The sequence below is a fragment of the Balaenoptera borealis genome (assembly GCF_965194805.1).
Source record: "Balaenoptera borealis genome assembly, chromosome: 14".
In the NCBI taxonomy this organism is placed as follows: Eukaryota; Metazoa; Chordata; class Mammalia; order Artiodactyla; family Balaenopteridae; genus Balaenoptera; species Balaenoptera borealis.
Genome location: NC_138875.1, coordinates 80,819,349 through 80,835,472, shown reverse-complemented (window position 1 = coordinate 80,835,472; position 16,124 = coordinate 80,819,349). Strand labels below are relative to the sequence as shown.

General features: G+C 44.2%; 2 protein-coding genes across 21 annotated transcripts in view; one reads left to right on the top strand and one right to left on the bottom strand.

The window, feature by feature from the left end:
- SUDS3 (SDS3 homolog, SIN3A corepressor complex component) overlaps window positions 1-6,799 on the bottom strand; it is a 384,413-nt gene extending 377,614 nt beyond the window's left edge. For 5 of the 18 annotated variants that reach the window (XM_082355967.1, XM_082355969.1, XM_082355968.1 and 2 more), the window contains exons 1-4: window positions 6,194-6,641; window positions 5,935-6,015; window positions 3,834-3,903; window positions 1,464-1,519 (exon numbers count right to left, since the gene is read on the bottom strand). In XM_082355967.1, the coding sequence (XP_082212093.1) occupies window positions 1,464-1,519; window positions 3,834-3,903; window positions 5,935-6,015; window positions 6,194-6,572 (586 nt within the window). In that variant the 5' untranslated portion in view covers window positions 6,573-6,641. Of the gene's footprint in view, window positions 1-1,463; window positions 1,520-3,833; window positions 3,904-5,934; window positions 6,016-6,193 lie in introns of all 18 variants that reach the window. The other 13 variants (XM_082355977.1, XM_082355976.1, XM_082355979.1 and 10 more) reach the window with 10 other exon arrangements.
- A 3,267-nt stretch (window positions 6,800-10,066) lies between these two features.
- TAOK3 (TAO kinase 3) overlaps window positions 10,067-16,124 on the top strand; it is a 182,109-nt gene continuing 176,051 nt past the window's right edge. For 2 of the 3 annotated variants that reach the window (XM_082355886.1, XM_082355885.1), the window contains exon 1: window positions 10,067-10,361. The gene's annotated coding sequence lies outside the window, so the exon portion shown is untranslated. The remainder of the gene's footprint in view (window positions 10,362-16,124) is intronic. The other variant, XM_082355888.1, reaches the window with a different exon arrangement.

Here is a 16,124-nt window from a genome sequence, read left to right as displayed (position 1 = left end):
TGGTCTATTTTGCCCTGTCCAGTATGATAGCCCCGAGTCACATGTGGCTATGAGCACGTGAAACGGGGCTAGCGCAAGCCGGGAACTGAATTGTTAATTTTATTTAACTAAATTTAAATAGCCGCGTGTGGCTAGTGACATTACTGGACAGCTCAGTACAGCGTCTGACCAAATGGCTCTTCCCTGAGCAGCTGATTATGAGGGTCCCAATTAGCGTGGGAAGTATTTTCGGATGACAATGCTTCAGTGAGCTATATATACATATTTTTTATTATTAATTAACTTATTTATTTTTGGCTGCGTTGGGTCTTCGTTGCTGTGCGCGGGCTTTCTCTAGTTGCGGCAAGCGGGGGCTACTCTTCATTGCGGTGCGTGGGTTTCGCATTGCGGTGGCTTCTCTTGCTGTGGAGCACAGGCTCAGTAGTTGTGGCTCGTGGGCTCTAGAGCGCAGCCTCAGTAGTTGTGGTGCATGGGCTTAGTTGCTCCGCAGCATGTGGGATCTTCCCGGACCAGGGCTCGAACCCGTGTCCCCTGCATTGGCAGGCGGATTCTTAACCACTGTGCCACCAGGGAAGTCCCCAGTGGGCTATATTAATGGCATCTTTTTCAAAATCCCCCACTCAACCCTGCCGGGCACACCTTACAGACCTGCTAGAGTGGGACATATTTTTTTCTCTAGCAATACTTCCATTACCATGGGAGGAAAAACTAAAACAAAGGTGTGTGATTGCAAGTCACGGGAACATGTTTCACCATGAAGGAGAAACCAGTATAAGATGGGCTGCTCCAAGCAATGGAAGTACCTCGTGGAGCAGTAGTTTCGGTGCCGGGGGCCCCACTGAAGCAAGCCGAAGAGCTACTGACGGCAGCCACTGACGCCAGGCTGTCACCGGGGGCCCAGCAGTGCTGGTCGCCCCTCACACACAATCTCACCTGCCTCTACTTTCTTCATTTCACAGATTAGAAGACAAATTAAGCAAGAGACAGTGAAGTGCCCAAGGTCAAATTTCTAGAAAGCAGTGCAGGTGGGATTCAAGCCCGCCACAGGAATGGAGAGCCTGGGCTCTTCAGCCAGTGCTGAACTGCCTCTGGCAGCAAATAGCCTTCGACAAGACACAACCCACTTGTAGTTTACAAAGTAAAAAGAGAAAACACCGTGAGAAGGACCCACAGCTCGTTAGCATTCAGTTTAGAAAGAACAGTACAATTATATTTATCCTTGGTAACGCATCTCTCCTGAAAACAGTCAGCTTTAGGCATGGCGGTTTCCAGTTCTTGCTCTGCAGAAGGTCTTAACTGAGACTTCAAAAAAGTCTGAAAATTGCCACTTTACTGACTGCTAAAATCAGCCAGACCAAATTTTAAATCACTCCCACTTCACTGAGAAGTGAAATACACAGACTTCAAAGGTGTGTGATATTAGGAAGTATGTTTAGAAAAGAAGGATTAAATCACACACCAACCTTCTTGCAGTTGTTGCAACTGTCTCTTGAGAGAAGCCAGTTTATCCTGATACATCCTGTAAAAAAAAAAAAAAAAAAAAAAAAAAGGAAAGCCACACTCAGAGACAAAAACATCCAATACCCAATTCAATAATAATTTACATGCAGAAATTACCTGGGCTTTTATGGAAATGTCATTATTAATGTCCCTTAGGGAAAGAGAAAACTAAAGTCTGCTGGTGGTTTAAAATGTGCCCACAGCTAAAGGGATCGGAAAGGGACAAGGATTCTGTGTTTTTGAGTAGTTTCCCAGTTTTGTAGATTCTCCTGTGTTCTCTCACCTTTAGAGAATCAGTCTAAAATCTACAAATAGGAAGACATGAAAAGTATTAATAAATAAATGACAATGATAAACACAGTTAGGCAAGAACACACACAGAAAGATTGGAAGTGTGATGCCATTTTCTTGGGGATTCAGAAGCGTAACATACACACGAAAATGTAAAAAGCGTTAAATGCAGCTCTCATATCAACTCTACAATCAGATCATAAGTTCCAAAGGAGTAAGATTCTGCCTCCAGCACATTTTTCTATATAGATAGCACTGCTGTGTAGGCACTACGTTAATCAACCTTCACGTCATTTTTAAAAACACCTCTTTTATGATCAGAGAAATGACAGCAATTCAGTAACAAAAGTTAAAATGCAGGATTTATTTGCAGCCCCAGTGGGATAAGAACACACAGTACACACAAAGCAAAAGAACCTGGCATGTTTTCTCCCCCTTCACGCTGAATGGATTACAGGCAATTATATACCCTGGTAAGTCTGTTTGAATGGTGGATTTCACACGTCAGTCACGTTTCAGCAATATTTTTGCTTCTACCAGAAAAACATCCCCAATTTCACAGTGACAAAAACAGGACTTGCAACCCGTCTAACAGGTAAGAGGCACGACAGCCTCTCGATTACTCCAGTAAGGGCTGCAAACACAACCTGTCTGTCTACAGGCTGAGGAAGAGTAGGCAGAATCTGAGAATTACACGGAAGGCCTTTGTTTTTTGTTTTGGCTGCGCTGCGCAGCACGTGGGATCTGATCTCCCCAACCAGGGATGGAACCTGCGTCCCCTGCATTGGAAGAGTGGAGTCTTAACCACTGGGCCGCCAGGGAAGTCTCAAGGCCTGATTCTTTTAGGGAGAATGCTGATGCTTTCAATGCTCATCTTGAATCACGAAGGGCATTCAATTTTAATCAAAATTATTTTCTACATCATCAAATATTAAGGGGTACGTTCACTTAAACACACCAAGTACAGGAGAGGGAAAGGATGAGCAAGCTGCACACAAGAAGTCAATATCTGGAACCCAGCGTATTTAATTTTCCACCACAACGAGTGTGCCAGACTACGCCTCTGAATTCTTAGTCGGTCTTTGAAAGAGAGTATTAATAGATTCAAGAAGTAAACAACAACAACAAAATTCAGATTTGGAAAAAGAATAGGTATGTAAAAATACATCTCATATGGGTCCAGGTAAGTCAGTAAGAAGCCTGGAGAGAGTACAAGTGAAATAAAAAGCCAGCACAGTTTCAGGGCTGAAGCTGTGAGAAAAATCACATCAATTATTAAAGCAATCCTTTATTTGGCACTGGTCAGATCTAGCTGAGCTTCCCTTTTGGATTCCAAGGCTTGAAAAGGATGACAGAATCCAGTCGATGGTCACAAAACATTCGTGTATACGGAAAACATTCTATAAGGAAAGGAATGTGGATCATCCAGTTTGATGGTAAAGAATTTAAAAAACCGAATCAAGATCCTCAAAATACATTCCACAAATACTTATCAGATCTATGTTATACTGTGTTGCCCATAAGTTTCCGATAAGAGGGAGTGGTTTTAGTTTCTCTGAGGTGTGGCTCCGCTGGAGGCTTGGGTGTAGATGCGGGGTAATGGGAAGGGCGCTGGAGCAGGAGTCAGGAGCCCTGCTCTCCAATCCTGGTCTCCCGAGCTCTCCGGGAGTCCAGCACACCGTCCAGCTTGTAGTCAGTGGTCGGTGGGGTCACGCCCATCTGAGAACCAAGGAGCTGTGAAACACCATTTCCCCCCTCTGGGCAGTCCTCACATTAAAAAAAAAAAAAAAAGGCAAGGGTTCTCTCCTGTTACATGGCCTTATTTCCCTGGGAACATTTCCCTCCAGGTTCTTTCTAGCCTTCCCTCAAAAGATTCTTATCACAGGAAGGGCGATTAAATGTGACAAATTTAAAGGGGGGAAATTGCACACATATGCATGGTCTTTGGAAGCACTACGTGAAAACCATACACACGAAATCACTATTAAAGATGCCCTTGTCAATTCTGTATTCCAAAGAAGAAATGTAAAAACCATACTCACTGTTCCTTCATTTCTACATAGTCTTCCTCATCATGCTTTGCCAGGTCAGTTTCGCTAGCATCCTCAGTGTCTGTGTAAAAAATTAGGGAAGAAGATTTGTTAAAATCGTAATTCGTAGAGTTGGTATCACCTGACACAATGACACTTCACAAACTTCTATAAAATGAATTTCTACTCAATGCAGGCCTGCGTGAAGCCATCAATGAAAAATATTACATCCAATTACTTCAGAAAAGAAAACGCCATTTCCAACTTGTACACAGCCAGATTTATCCAAAGAGCCTGCCTTTATCTGAAGTGCAGCCAGAGAACAGAGTGCATCAGACACAGGTGGTCATAGTCAAGGCTGCGACTTCAGCAGAAACAACGCTGGCAGTTGTTCAGGAAAAGGATATGTGGGTGTAAGACTGGAAAACTACAGGCAGCAAGCCCTGCTCACTACTCCAAAACAACCTAATATGAACATTCTCTTCTGGTAAATGCCAGTTTGAACCCCTAAAAGATTTTACATCATATATACAAAGGAGAATCCAAACCAACTAAATGAACTCTAATAACCGAAGTATTTTCAAAGGGAGAGGGAACAAGACAAGATCAAACAAAAACTGTTTCAGAACACTTTAAACATTGTCTTTAATTTTTTAACATCTTTATTGGAGTATAATTGCTTTACAATGTTGTGTTAGTTTCTGCTGTATAACAAAGTGAATCAGCTATGTGTCTACATATATCCCCATATCCCCTCCCTCTTGAGCCTCCCTCCCACCCTCCCTATCCCACCCCTGTAGGTGGCCACAAAGCACCGAGCTGATCTCCCTGTGCTATGCAGCTGCTTCCCTAGAAGCATACCAACTCTATACACTAGAGTTGGTAGTGTATATATGTCAGTGCTACTCTCTCACTTCGTCCCAGCTTACCCTTCCCCCTCCCCATGTCCTCAAGTCCATTCTCTATGTAAACATTGTTTTTAGAATAAGCAAACGGCTGGAGTGTCCACCTAACTTCAACAGCCCTACTTGAGGGGGGAACAAAACTTAATTTTTGCTTCACTGCTCCCCCTTGTGGGCATTAAAAGCAGTACAAGTGATTCACATTCAAATTCTCTGGTTAAGCCTTGTCTTCAAATGTAGTTTAACCAAATTGTAATTAGTTTCTTCAATTTTGTATCTTCACATAAAATTGACTTTTTAAAGGTTGTTGCAAACTCAATCCTCCACCTACCTTTCCCCCCTCCTTCAGTGAAGAAGCCTACCCAGAGCAGTCATGTGCCAGCCAGCCACAGTACTTGGCACTTGGGAAACTGACATGAATAAAGCATACTCCTGATTCCAAACAGCTGGTCTAGCTTTTGCTCCACGGCCCTATTTTGTTCACCCATATGTTCATCTCTTTTTATCTCCTCTTTCTTCTCTCTTGTCCTTTCGTGTTTCCTCATCTTTCTCCTCCTGCAGCCAGCTCCTTCCTCCATTCCACAAAAAGTGTTCCTCAAATTTACCAAGCTTATAAAGCCCAGTTTGAAAAGCCAGGCTCTCAGAGGCAGTAATCCTAATGCAAAGAGTGTGGAACTGAAAACACAACACCTGAGCACCATTAAGCAAATCCCTATCCCCCGCCCCCCCGTGCCTGTTTCCCCAATGGTGAAAACTGAGTATTAGACCAAGGACCAAGCCACGTGCTTTATGCCTGTATCTCATTTTATCCTCGCACCTACGCTAGGAAGTAGGTACTACTGACAGCCTCATTGCAGATGGGGAAACTGGGGCTCGGTAAACCTAAGTATTATAAATTGTCTAATATTAAGCTGGGTTCAGTGAGCCAAATTTACACCTAATTCGATTTGCCTGGTTCCAGGTCTCGTACTTTTACCCAACCTGTCCCGCACTGCCCAAAGCAGGGCTGACTTAAGCATTTCCCCGGGGTAGGGGGAGAGAGGCACCTTAGTAACTAGAAAGCTAAACCGGGCTTTGCTCTGAGCCTCTCAAGAACTAAATAGCGAGGAGTACTCCGTGGACCCAATGAATGGCTTTCTCATTCCAACCAGTGAAGACCTGAGGTTCAGAGACAGCTGGGGGAAGAGGGGCAGAATCTTAAAGGGACCTACAGCTCTGACAACAGCTTCTTAAGGCCCTTCTCCGCATAACTGTAGGATACAACGTCCTCAGGGCTTCGCCTTCCACAGCACCTGTCGGGATAACTTCCGGGAGCCGCGCTCCTCCCGGCGGCCCCTCCAACCGCCCCCAAACCGCAGAGGTCGCCCCGCCCCTCTCCCAGGCAGCCCCACCCCCTCCCACTGCTGTCCCACCCCCTCCCACTGCTGTCCCATCCCCACCCGGGGCTGCCCGGCCCGCGGGAAGACGTACCTTCGTCCGACTCGCGGCCCCGGCAGCTGCGCTCGTCGTCCTCGGCGCTCTCCAGCTCTTCGTCCTCCTCAGGGTAGTACTCCGGAGCCGGCGGCGCTCCAGCCGGGGCCGGAGCTGGAGCTAACAGCCCCGCAGCACTCATGTCGCCTCTGCCCGTAGCTGAGCGTGCCACCCGGGATCCGCGGCCACCCGCCCTGCGGACTCCACGTCCGCGTAGCAGCGCCCGAGGGAGCCGCCGACTCGAAGAGCCGGAGCCGCGGCTACCCCTTCCCTGTCTTCGCCAAGCTCCGCCCCGCGCGCTCGCTCTCGGCAACGGGGGCCTCGCGCCGGCGGCGACTTCCGGGTCGGGAGCTGCCTGAGGACCGCCTGACTCCGCCATCCTAGAGGGAGTGGAGAGGCCGCCTGACGCCCCCTTCGCCTTAACCCCATCTCCTTCGTCGCCGTCTTTAAAATCCTCAACGGGTAGTGGAGAATGGCGGAGACAGGCTCTCTGGAGTTAGGCAAATCCTTGGGTAGGCCCAACCGCGGCAGGACCCCGAAGCTCAGAGGCCACTTCCGAACACAGCCGCTAGGCGGCGCCTGGAGCCAAAACTAAAGAGGTTTTTTTTTTTAGGGACTTAGGAGGCAGAAGATTTGAAGGGCTCTTGGCAGGTGGAGGTGGTCTCTTTAATTTAAACAGGTGAACGACATGAACCATCCCATTTACAGGTCGGGAAACCTAGACATTTAGAGTTCGCGTGATCATCCCGAAGAAAAGGAGCGTGGCTCCTCCCCTGACTGATTAGAGCTTTATTAAAAACTAAAATAAAAACGAGGATGCTAATATTCCATCCTGGGGTCGGCAAAACTGTATTTTCCCAGTCGGTGGGAGTCCTTTCTTTTTGTGTAGGTTTGTTCAATACGGTATTATCCCGATTTTACAGATAAGAAAAGAGCTGTCAATTGTCTTTTTTAAAAAAAAGCGTCCAGGCTGCCTTGTTTAGACTCTCAGACCCAGGTCCTCTACAGTACAGCTGCCTCATATTTCTCAGAATATAAATTTTTTAAAAGGTGGTTTTCCCCAATCCAATAACTTGCTAACCAACTCTCAACTGAGCAAGTGGAACATTTGCCTGCAGAAAGTTAATTAGGCTCAGGAAAGGAAGGTGCTAGCTGGTAACCCGGAAAACAAGAGAGTTGAATATCTGCATGAATTTGTGTGATTATCTCTGAGTAGAAGGGGGCACGGTGTTATAAGCTTTGCTTAATGAACAAATTGAGGATGTCCTTTGTCTTGGTGTGTGTAGCAAGAAAAGGGATAAAAGGGCCCAGAGATGGTTAATGGTTTGTCCAAAGTAACCCTACTCTTTACGTTGCACCCAAGTCTCCATAGAAAAAAAAGTAACATACAAGCAGTAAACGTGAACACAGATGTAAAAGCCAGACTGGAACCCAGTATTCTGATTCTCAGATCCTTCGTGACCAAATTTATCTCTGAATTGGCCCCCACAGAGTCTCCTCAAAGTGAAAAAATATATTCTCATCCCATTTATTTTAACATTTCTTATTTTCTACCTTGTTGTAATTAAAATCTTGCCTGTACTTGTGAGGGGTTCTTCCTCCCAACAAAACTCAAGAATTTTCAGAATGGAATGCTGCGATGCTCAATAAGAGGCATTCTCATGGCTCCCTGTAGGTCCACCGTCAACATTTAAACTAGAATTTCAAAGCTGTCTCTTGTCCAAAGGATGAAGTCATTTTCTTTCTTTATGTTGTTAGGTCACGTCTAAATTATTTGTAATTGACTATCTTGAGCAACTTGCGTTTCCATCAATAGCAATAATCATAGACCAAACCAAGCACCAACATTTTAAAAATTAGAGTTCATCAATAAGATATATCGAATTTTTTTTAAAAAGAGTTGATATCATTGCTAATTGGTTTCCTTTCAAGACACTGGCATTTTTATCTTGCTTACATTTTGTCTTCTTTTTTAAAAAATATTTATTTATTTATTTATTTATTTGGTTGCACAGGGTCTTAGTTGCGGCATGTGGGCTCCTTAGTTGTGGCATGCGAACTCTTAGTTGCAGCATGCATGTGGGATCCCTGACCAGGGATCGAACCTGGGCCCCCTGCATTGTGAGCGCAGAGTCTTATCCACTGCGCCACCAGGGAAGCCCCACATTTTGTCTTCTTGGCTGCAAATGACATCTGTTAATGATCATGCATTTTTTTATATGACTAGACAGAACTGAATACTTGCGTTGTGAAAATCTACCCCATTTCTTCTGTCCATGTTGCAACTGGTAGCATGAGCTTTTAACTAATAAACACTCAGTAAAGGAGGAGGACCTAGTCAACAAAATTCTCTCATGACTTTAGTCTTACCCAACTTTTATAGTTGTCTAATATGATTTTGGACAGTCTTTCTCGAGGTCTGTAAAAATCAAGTTCCCTTAAAACCAAGTTCCCTTTTTACCACCTTGAAATCTCTCTACATCGCTTCCCAAAATGGCACTCAGTCACATCGCTCAGGAGACATCTACATCCAAATTCATTTTAGAGGAAGTACTGCCAGCACTCTTCTACAGGCCCTCTCTACATACCCTAACACTCAAATCTTAAAGGGGAGCATCTTAATTGGAATGGGTATGATTTTAAAACACTAGGAAAAACATCAATAGTGTTTAGAACACAAATTTTGTTAGGAGTTAAAAAAGAGTTAATGATGGAAAGTTTTCTAAGAGCTAAGTCCTGTATACATCTGACAATGCTTAGGAACAAACGGTGTTCCTGAAGTGAAACAATGTCTTCACAAAGTTCATAAACTTTCGGATTTAGGGGTGAAGGTAGCAGTTTTCAGTTTCCAGTATTGATTTAATCAACATATCCAGTTTCACAAAAAATATATGAAGAATGGCTCCAAGTTAACACCATGCACTTTCACCCCTGGCAAGCTCCATCTTGCAGCTTGGGTCAAGATGAGTCTCTGGTTATCACAAGTTGCCCTTGGGTCAAAGTTCATTATACTTTGGCCATTAGTTCCCACAAAATCATTAAAATCATTTCCTGTGGCCCTGAAAAAGAATATGTTGAACAGGCTTATTGAAGCCTTGCTAAAGCTAACAAGGGTTCCCCTACCACACAGTTCCTGTTCCTACTTGTCAACATGATTATCATAACCCACAAAGTGAGTATTTCTTAAGCTTTGTCCTTGTACCTATCAAAATGTGCCCCGTCAGTGTTGAATGCCTAAGTGTGCTGAGTATGCATCTAGTATATAGATTTTTTTTCCCCCAACAGCATCAAACTAACGTCTGTTGAACGCAGTGCAAGTAAGGGCAACTCCCTTGCCAAAGATATAAAAGACTTTAAATCCAGGAAATATTTACAAGTCCTGAGTAAATAAATGCCATTATTAATTTATGGCAGAATTACTTAGAAAGCTGTGCCAGGTCTAACGAGGGAATGGGGGCCCCAAAGGCTCTAACATGGTGGTCCCAGGGAGTCCCAGAGGGCCTTGGTCTCTGGGAGTCTCCCAAGAAAAGTAAAGGCTCAGTGAGGAGTGCCATGAACTTTGACCCCAACTCAGCACAAACAAGGCAGACCGCACCCGAGGCGGGCCAGTGGGTAACTGAAGTTGCAAGGTCTTCCGCATCTGAGGAAACCCCGCCCCGTCCCGCACCGCCCACCTTCAACTTCGCCAATCCTCGGGCGCCATCGACAGCTCGGCTTCCCAGGCACCTCCAATCAAGTACCTATATCCGGCCCCAGGTCTGCGCCCCGCGATCAGGGAAGGTCAGTAGAGAGCCTATCGGAGCCTGGCTGGGGGCGTGGTCGGGGGCAGGGGGCGGGCGGGCTGGGACGGCTGGGCGGAGCGCGCTCGGCGCAGTCGGGTGCGATTGGCCACCCCTGGCAGGAGCCGCACCTCGGACAGCAGCAGCGGCGGCCGCGGGAGGGTCTGTGTGGCTCCCGGTGGTGGCGGCGGCTGTGGGGACCTGTGTGAGAGAGTGGGACCCGACGCGGAGACCACGGGCGGAGGTTCCGCGCGGCCGGACCCGACACTCAACGACTGGACCCGGGGATCCACCGGGGAACAAGCGGCAGAAGAGCGACTCGGTAACAAGTGTGGGAGAGGAAGCGGCGGCGGCGACGCCGGGCCCGGGGTGGTGACAGCAGGTCTGAGGTGAGAGCACCGGGGCGCGGGGAGGTGACAGAGTGAGTCGGGGCGGGGGGACCCAGGGCGGGGTGGGGTCGGCGAGGACCCGAGTGAAGGGAATACCGGGAGTGGGTTTGACAGTCTGGACTGTGGAGAGGAGACCCCCAGAGGGGCCGGCCCCGCGGGTCTGAGAGGGGGACTCCGAGAGGACTTGGGACAGAGCGGGTGTGAAGGGAGGGGACCCCCAGAAGGGCTGGAACAGTGGGTCTGAGGGGGCACCCCCAGAGGAGCCAGAACAGTGGTTCTCAAGGGAGGGGACCCTGAAATGGGCAAGGACAGCGGCTCTCAGCGGCAAGGGGACCCCGAGAGGGCTTGGGACAGCAGGTGTGTTAGGGGACCCCTAGGGGGGCTGGCACAGCGACTGTCACGGGGGACCCGCGGGGGCTGGAGACCCGGGTCTGAGGGGGGACCCGGGGGGCGTGCGGTGGAGGCGCGGCCCCACCCCGCGTGGGTGAGGAGAGGGGGCCTGGGTCCGGGTCGCGGCGCCGGGCGAGTCGGGACAGCCGGCCGCCGCTCCCCGGGTGCACTCAGCCGAGCTTCCTAAGGGCGGAGTGGGAGACGGAGGACCGCCTGAGCCCCTGTGATTCTGGGTGACTCTAAGGAAAGGGGATTATGTAATGAGACATCTTCTAGGAGAACGCGCAGGCTGGAGGGTCTGGCCGAAGCGCGGGGATCTTGGAAAGGGCAGTAGCGAGGGGCTGGGGACCTCTGCTCACTGGCCCCCTGGCTTCCCGTTTGTTTCTCCGAGTTGGGCTTGGATGCCTTGAAAGTGAGGGGCTTCCTGACCTCGATAGCTTCATCAGGATGTAAAAAGTTGGAGAGGGCTTCTTTAACTCACCACAAACCAAGTGGAAAGGGAAAGGGACCCTTTGGGAGATGCAAGTTTTGGATTAATTAGGCTGTTTATTTTGATAGACCCTGTCTTTTTCACTTCGGCTCAGCAGGGAGCTCAGAAACTTTTTCAGGTTCGGCAGCACGTCCGTATCAGTGTTTACAATGCAGACTCAAAGGAACTATATACTAAGTTGGACTGTTTATCTTTGATGTGTTGGAAAGATAGTTGGAAGATCAAACTAAATTTTGAAAAGAGATTTTGGAGTCGCCAAACTAACAGCACTTTCCGATTAGATTTCTAATTCTAAAAGCTACCAGGACTGAGTTTTAGACATAATTCCAGGACAAGCTAAGGAGAGAGATAAACCTATTTAAACCGGACACTGTACGCGCTGGTGGGAGGCAAGTGTGTGTCTATTAAAATGCTGAAACAAATAGTGGAAAGCGATAGGGGGTGGGAACTGGGGGGCAGCCTCCTACTTTGACGTATATGAAAATTAAACTAATGACCAGGCTAGTTGTTTGGAGTACTTAGGATATGTTAATACCGCCCCGACTACCTCTCGAATGTTCTCTTGAATGCACACGCTTTGTTATGGTTGCACCCAGCAGTTTTGCATTTGAATTTTTTAACCTCTTTTTCTCTGTGTGTTGCTTCTCCTCACCCCGTATCTTTGCGACGAGTTTCTTTTTCATAGAAGCAGACTTAGAAAATGATGGTTTGGGGGAAACACTAGGGAATGTAGTTACTGTGTCATTTTGCAGTTATGTAGATATCTTCTTTGTTTCAGGTTTAGAATAATGTCTTATTGGAAGCCTTTGCCCGTGTTCAGTAATGGGCAACTAAGAGGAAGAAAGGAATGCTGTACTGTTTCCCAAAGACATAGTGTAGAAGGCTTACAGAGAACTGCCTATTTAAATCCAAGACAAAAATTACTGAAGACATCTTACATCAGGGTGATAATAAGTAGAGGGAATGTGTCACTTGAGGATTCTTATTTGATATTACCTGATGCAAAACAGTTTTTATATGGTTTCAGAGAGCGTGGAGCTTGGTGTGGTTATTAAAATTCCACCAACTAGCCGTCCTCCCCTAAGAAACAAGTTATGGAGGTGAGGGGAACAACAGTAAATACACAAATACAAATTTAAAATATGAGACACTATATTTAAGATGTATTAAGTGTAACTTTTTTTACATTAAATTTATTTTTCCAGAACCCTAGGTAGAATTCAAGTAAAAGTAAGGTCAGTTAACTCAAGAGGGTTATTTACAAGGGGCATGTATTCATTATGTAGGGCATGTAACATAGGAAATGGTCTTTGGAAGGATTGGAAATCTCAGTAACAATAATTCTGCAAAGTAATAGAAATGTTTAAATGTTTGAGCAGATAAGCTCTTCCTTCATGCTTGTTAGCTCATTTCTGTCTGGTGCAAATGAAAAGTGTCACTGTAATAAAGTTTTTAGTGATAGGAAGGGTCTATAGTAACTATTCCCAGGGACAGGGGGTAGGGTGGGGGGGGTAGGTTAGGAGCGTAGGAATTCTGTGGGAATTTATTTTCATTTGTTTCACAAAATAAAACTACATTTTGAGAAGCTATTAATATGTAAATTAGTTACACCTATGCTCATTTTAACTCTTTCTTTTCAATTGAAAAATATAATCAAAAGAAGAGGTTAAGAAGGAGCCTTACACTTCCATATGAATGGTTATAGCCACCAGAGAATGCAAGTTCTTTTTGGTGCAGAGTTCTTAAACTATCCTTAGTCTTAGTTTAGCAGGATGCAAGTAGTGCCCAGTAAATACAATAACCCACTTTATACTTTCTTTACCACTTGAGTCATATACAGTCAAACCATTGTAATCTCAGAGTCTACCTTGATATCTAATTTGGTTTAATGTTTAAGCCAACCTGAATAAAAGTTCTCATTGCTTGTCAGTGTTCATACTTGTTGGTTTCAGTGGTATGGGAGAATGAATGAAAAGTAACTATTGGTACTTTTACTTTAGAGTCTATTTATTTAGAGTTTATTTTAGAGCCATTAAAAGCATCTTTCCTTTATAGTCTTTTCTTCCAGTCTTTGTTTCTTCCCTCCCCCGAAAAAGAAAGCACACTGACAGACAGACAGGCAGACAGAGGGAAAGCTTCCATCGAAAAGTGCTTTGTGACTGTCCTAAGCAAAGACTTCCTTTCAATCTTCAGTGAGAGATTCCCATCAATTAGAGAGGATAGTTTTGAATTAGTAATTTTGAGTTATGGGATAATGTACAGTTTAGTTTTGTGATTATTTAATTATAACATCCATTTAATTGGTTACTTTGTCATTTGTGAGGATACATTAAAAGTTTGTTACTATTCTTAAATTTAGAGTGACCTTAGTAAAAAAAAATTAATGTCTAACTAATTATGGATTAGATGTGTTGAATTTATGGGCCAAAACGTGATGTAACTCATTTACAAGCTATGGGCAACCAAGTTAAAAACAAGTATTCAGAATTTTTATGATAGTAGGAATTAAATTGATAAATTTTATCATTCCAGGTACATGTTGTTAAAGTTACCTAAATACTTTATAAATCAACCTAATGCATTTTTTTCTGCCTGACCTGAGATTTGTTAGAGACATTGGAGTATATTTAAAGTCTTTGTAAATTATTTCTATTTTACAACAGAATGACATGGGGTCAGTTTTTTGATTTAACACAGATCTGCTCCTAACCATGGTCTATCTCACAAATACACATTTATCACCCCCAGAGTGAGTGAGAAAAGGAACATGCCTTGGAATAAACATTTTACAGCTAGCAAAACCTACTCCCATGTGGCCCATGTGGCTTTAGCTCCTAACTCTGGGAATTGACATGCTGGTGTCTAGTGTTTGGGGCCCTTTCACCTCACCCCTGGCCTCAGTGAAAATAATGGATAGCAAAATCAACCCCATATTTGTTATGCTTATTATTTTAGTCAATTATCAAAGTACTCATTGGAAGACTTCAATTTTACTTCCTTCCACTATTTTTGATGGGCAACGGGATAACCTTTTATTTCCAAATCAAACTAGGACTCTGTGCAGTATTTATTTTTATATGTGTCACTTTCTGTCTAATGACACTGGCTTTGGTCCGTAGCAATCAAGGCTTATGACAATTCAAATACATTTTATTTACCCATTACAATAGATGGCACTAATCAAGGAAGAATGCTCTCTTAAATAAACTAATAACCTCATTAGTCTTGGGAGTAGGCACACAAAACAGAATTGGAGTTCATGGCCAATTTTCCATTCTATTGTGAACATTAGCCTTTACTTCTTGAAGGCTTTGTGTGTATATACACAAATATTTCCCAAAACCACATAAATATAGTTTTTAGCTGATCTAGGTCAAGACTTAATAGCAGAGATACAAAATTACATTATACTTCATGTACCTCTATGCGTCCCTTGTCTCTTGTGCAAATTTCTCTTCTGTCATTGTATACCAGTTCCTTGTTTACGTGTGTTTGTCTTTCACAAATTTGTGAGCATGTTGAGGTAAGAGATGGTCTTGTTCATCTTTGCATCCCCACGCCAAGTATAGTACCAGGCACAGAGTGTGAAGGATGCTCACTAGATGTCAACTGAGTGAGTGAATGAATTAATAATCACCAAATTAGTAGATTATATTTATGTTCACATTTAGTTTCTTTTTTTTTAGAATTTTATGTATTTATTTATTTATTTATTTATTATACAGCAGGTTCTTATTAGTCATCAGTTTTATACACATCAGTGTATACATGTCAATCCCAATCTCCCAATTCATCACACCACCACCCCCAACCCCCCACCGCTTTCCCCCCTTGGTGTCCATACGTTTGTTCTCTACATCTTTGTCTCAATTTCTGCCCTGCAAACCGATTAATCTGTACCATTTTTCTAGGTTCCAAATATATGCGTTAACATACGATATTGGTTTTTCTCTTTCTGACGTCACTCTGTATGACAGTCTCTAGATCGATCCACGTCTCAACAAATAACCCAATTTTGTTCCCTTTTATGGCTGAGTAATATTCCATTGTATATATGTACCACAACTTCTTGATCCATTCGTCTGTTGATGGGCATTTAGGTTGCTTCCATGACCTAGCTATTGTAAATAGTGCTGCAACGAACATTGCGGTGCATGTGTCTTTTTGAATTATGGTTTCTCTGGGTATATGCCCAGTAGTGGGATTGCTGGATCATATGGTAATTCTATTTTTAGTTTTTTAAGGAACCTCCATACTGTTTTCCATAGTGGCTGTATCAATTTACATTCCCACCAACAGTGTAAGAGGGTTCCCTTTTCTCCACACCCTCTCCAGCATTTGTTGTTTGTAGATTTTCTGATGATGCCCATTCTAACTGGTGTGAGGTGATACCTCATTGTAGTTTTGATTTGCATTTCTCTAATAATTAGTGATGTTGAGCAACTTTTCATGTGCTTCTTGGCCATCTATATGTCTTCTTTGCAGAAATGTCTATTTAGTTCTTCTGCCCTTTGTTGGATTGGGTTGTTTGTTTTTTTAATATTGAGCTGCATGAGCTGTTTATGTATTTAGGAGATTAATCCTTTGTCCATTGATTCGTTTGCAAATATTTTCTCCCATTCTGAGGGTTGTCTTTTTGTCTTCTTTATGGTTTCCTTTGCTGTGCAAAAGCTTGGAAGTTTCATTAGGTCCCATTTATTTATTTTTGTTTTTATTTCCATTACTCTAGGAGGTGGATCGAAAAAGATCTTGCTGTGATTTATGTCAAAGAGTGTTCTTCCTATGTTTTCCTCTAAGAGTTTTATAGTGTCCAGTCTTACATTTAGGTCTCTAATCCATTTTGAGTTTATTTTTGTGTATGGTGTTAGGGAGTGTTCTAATTT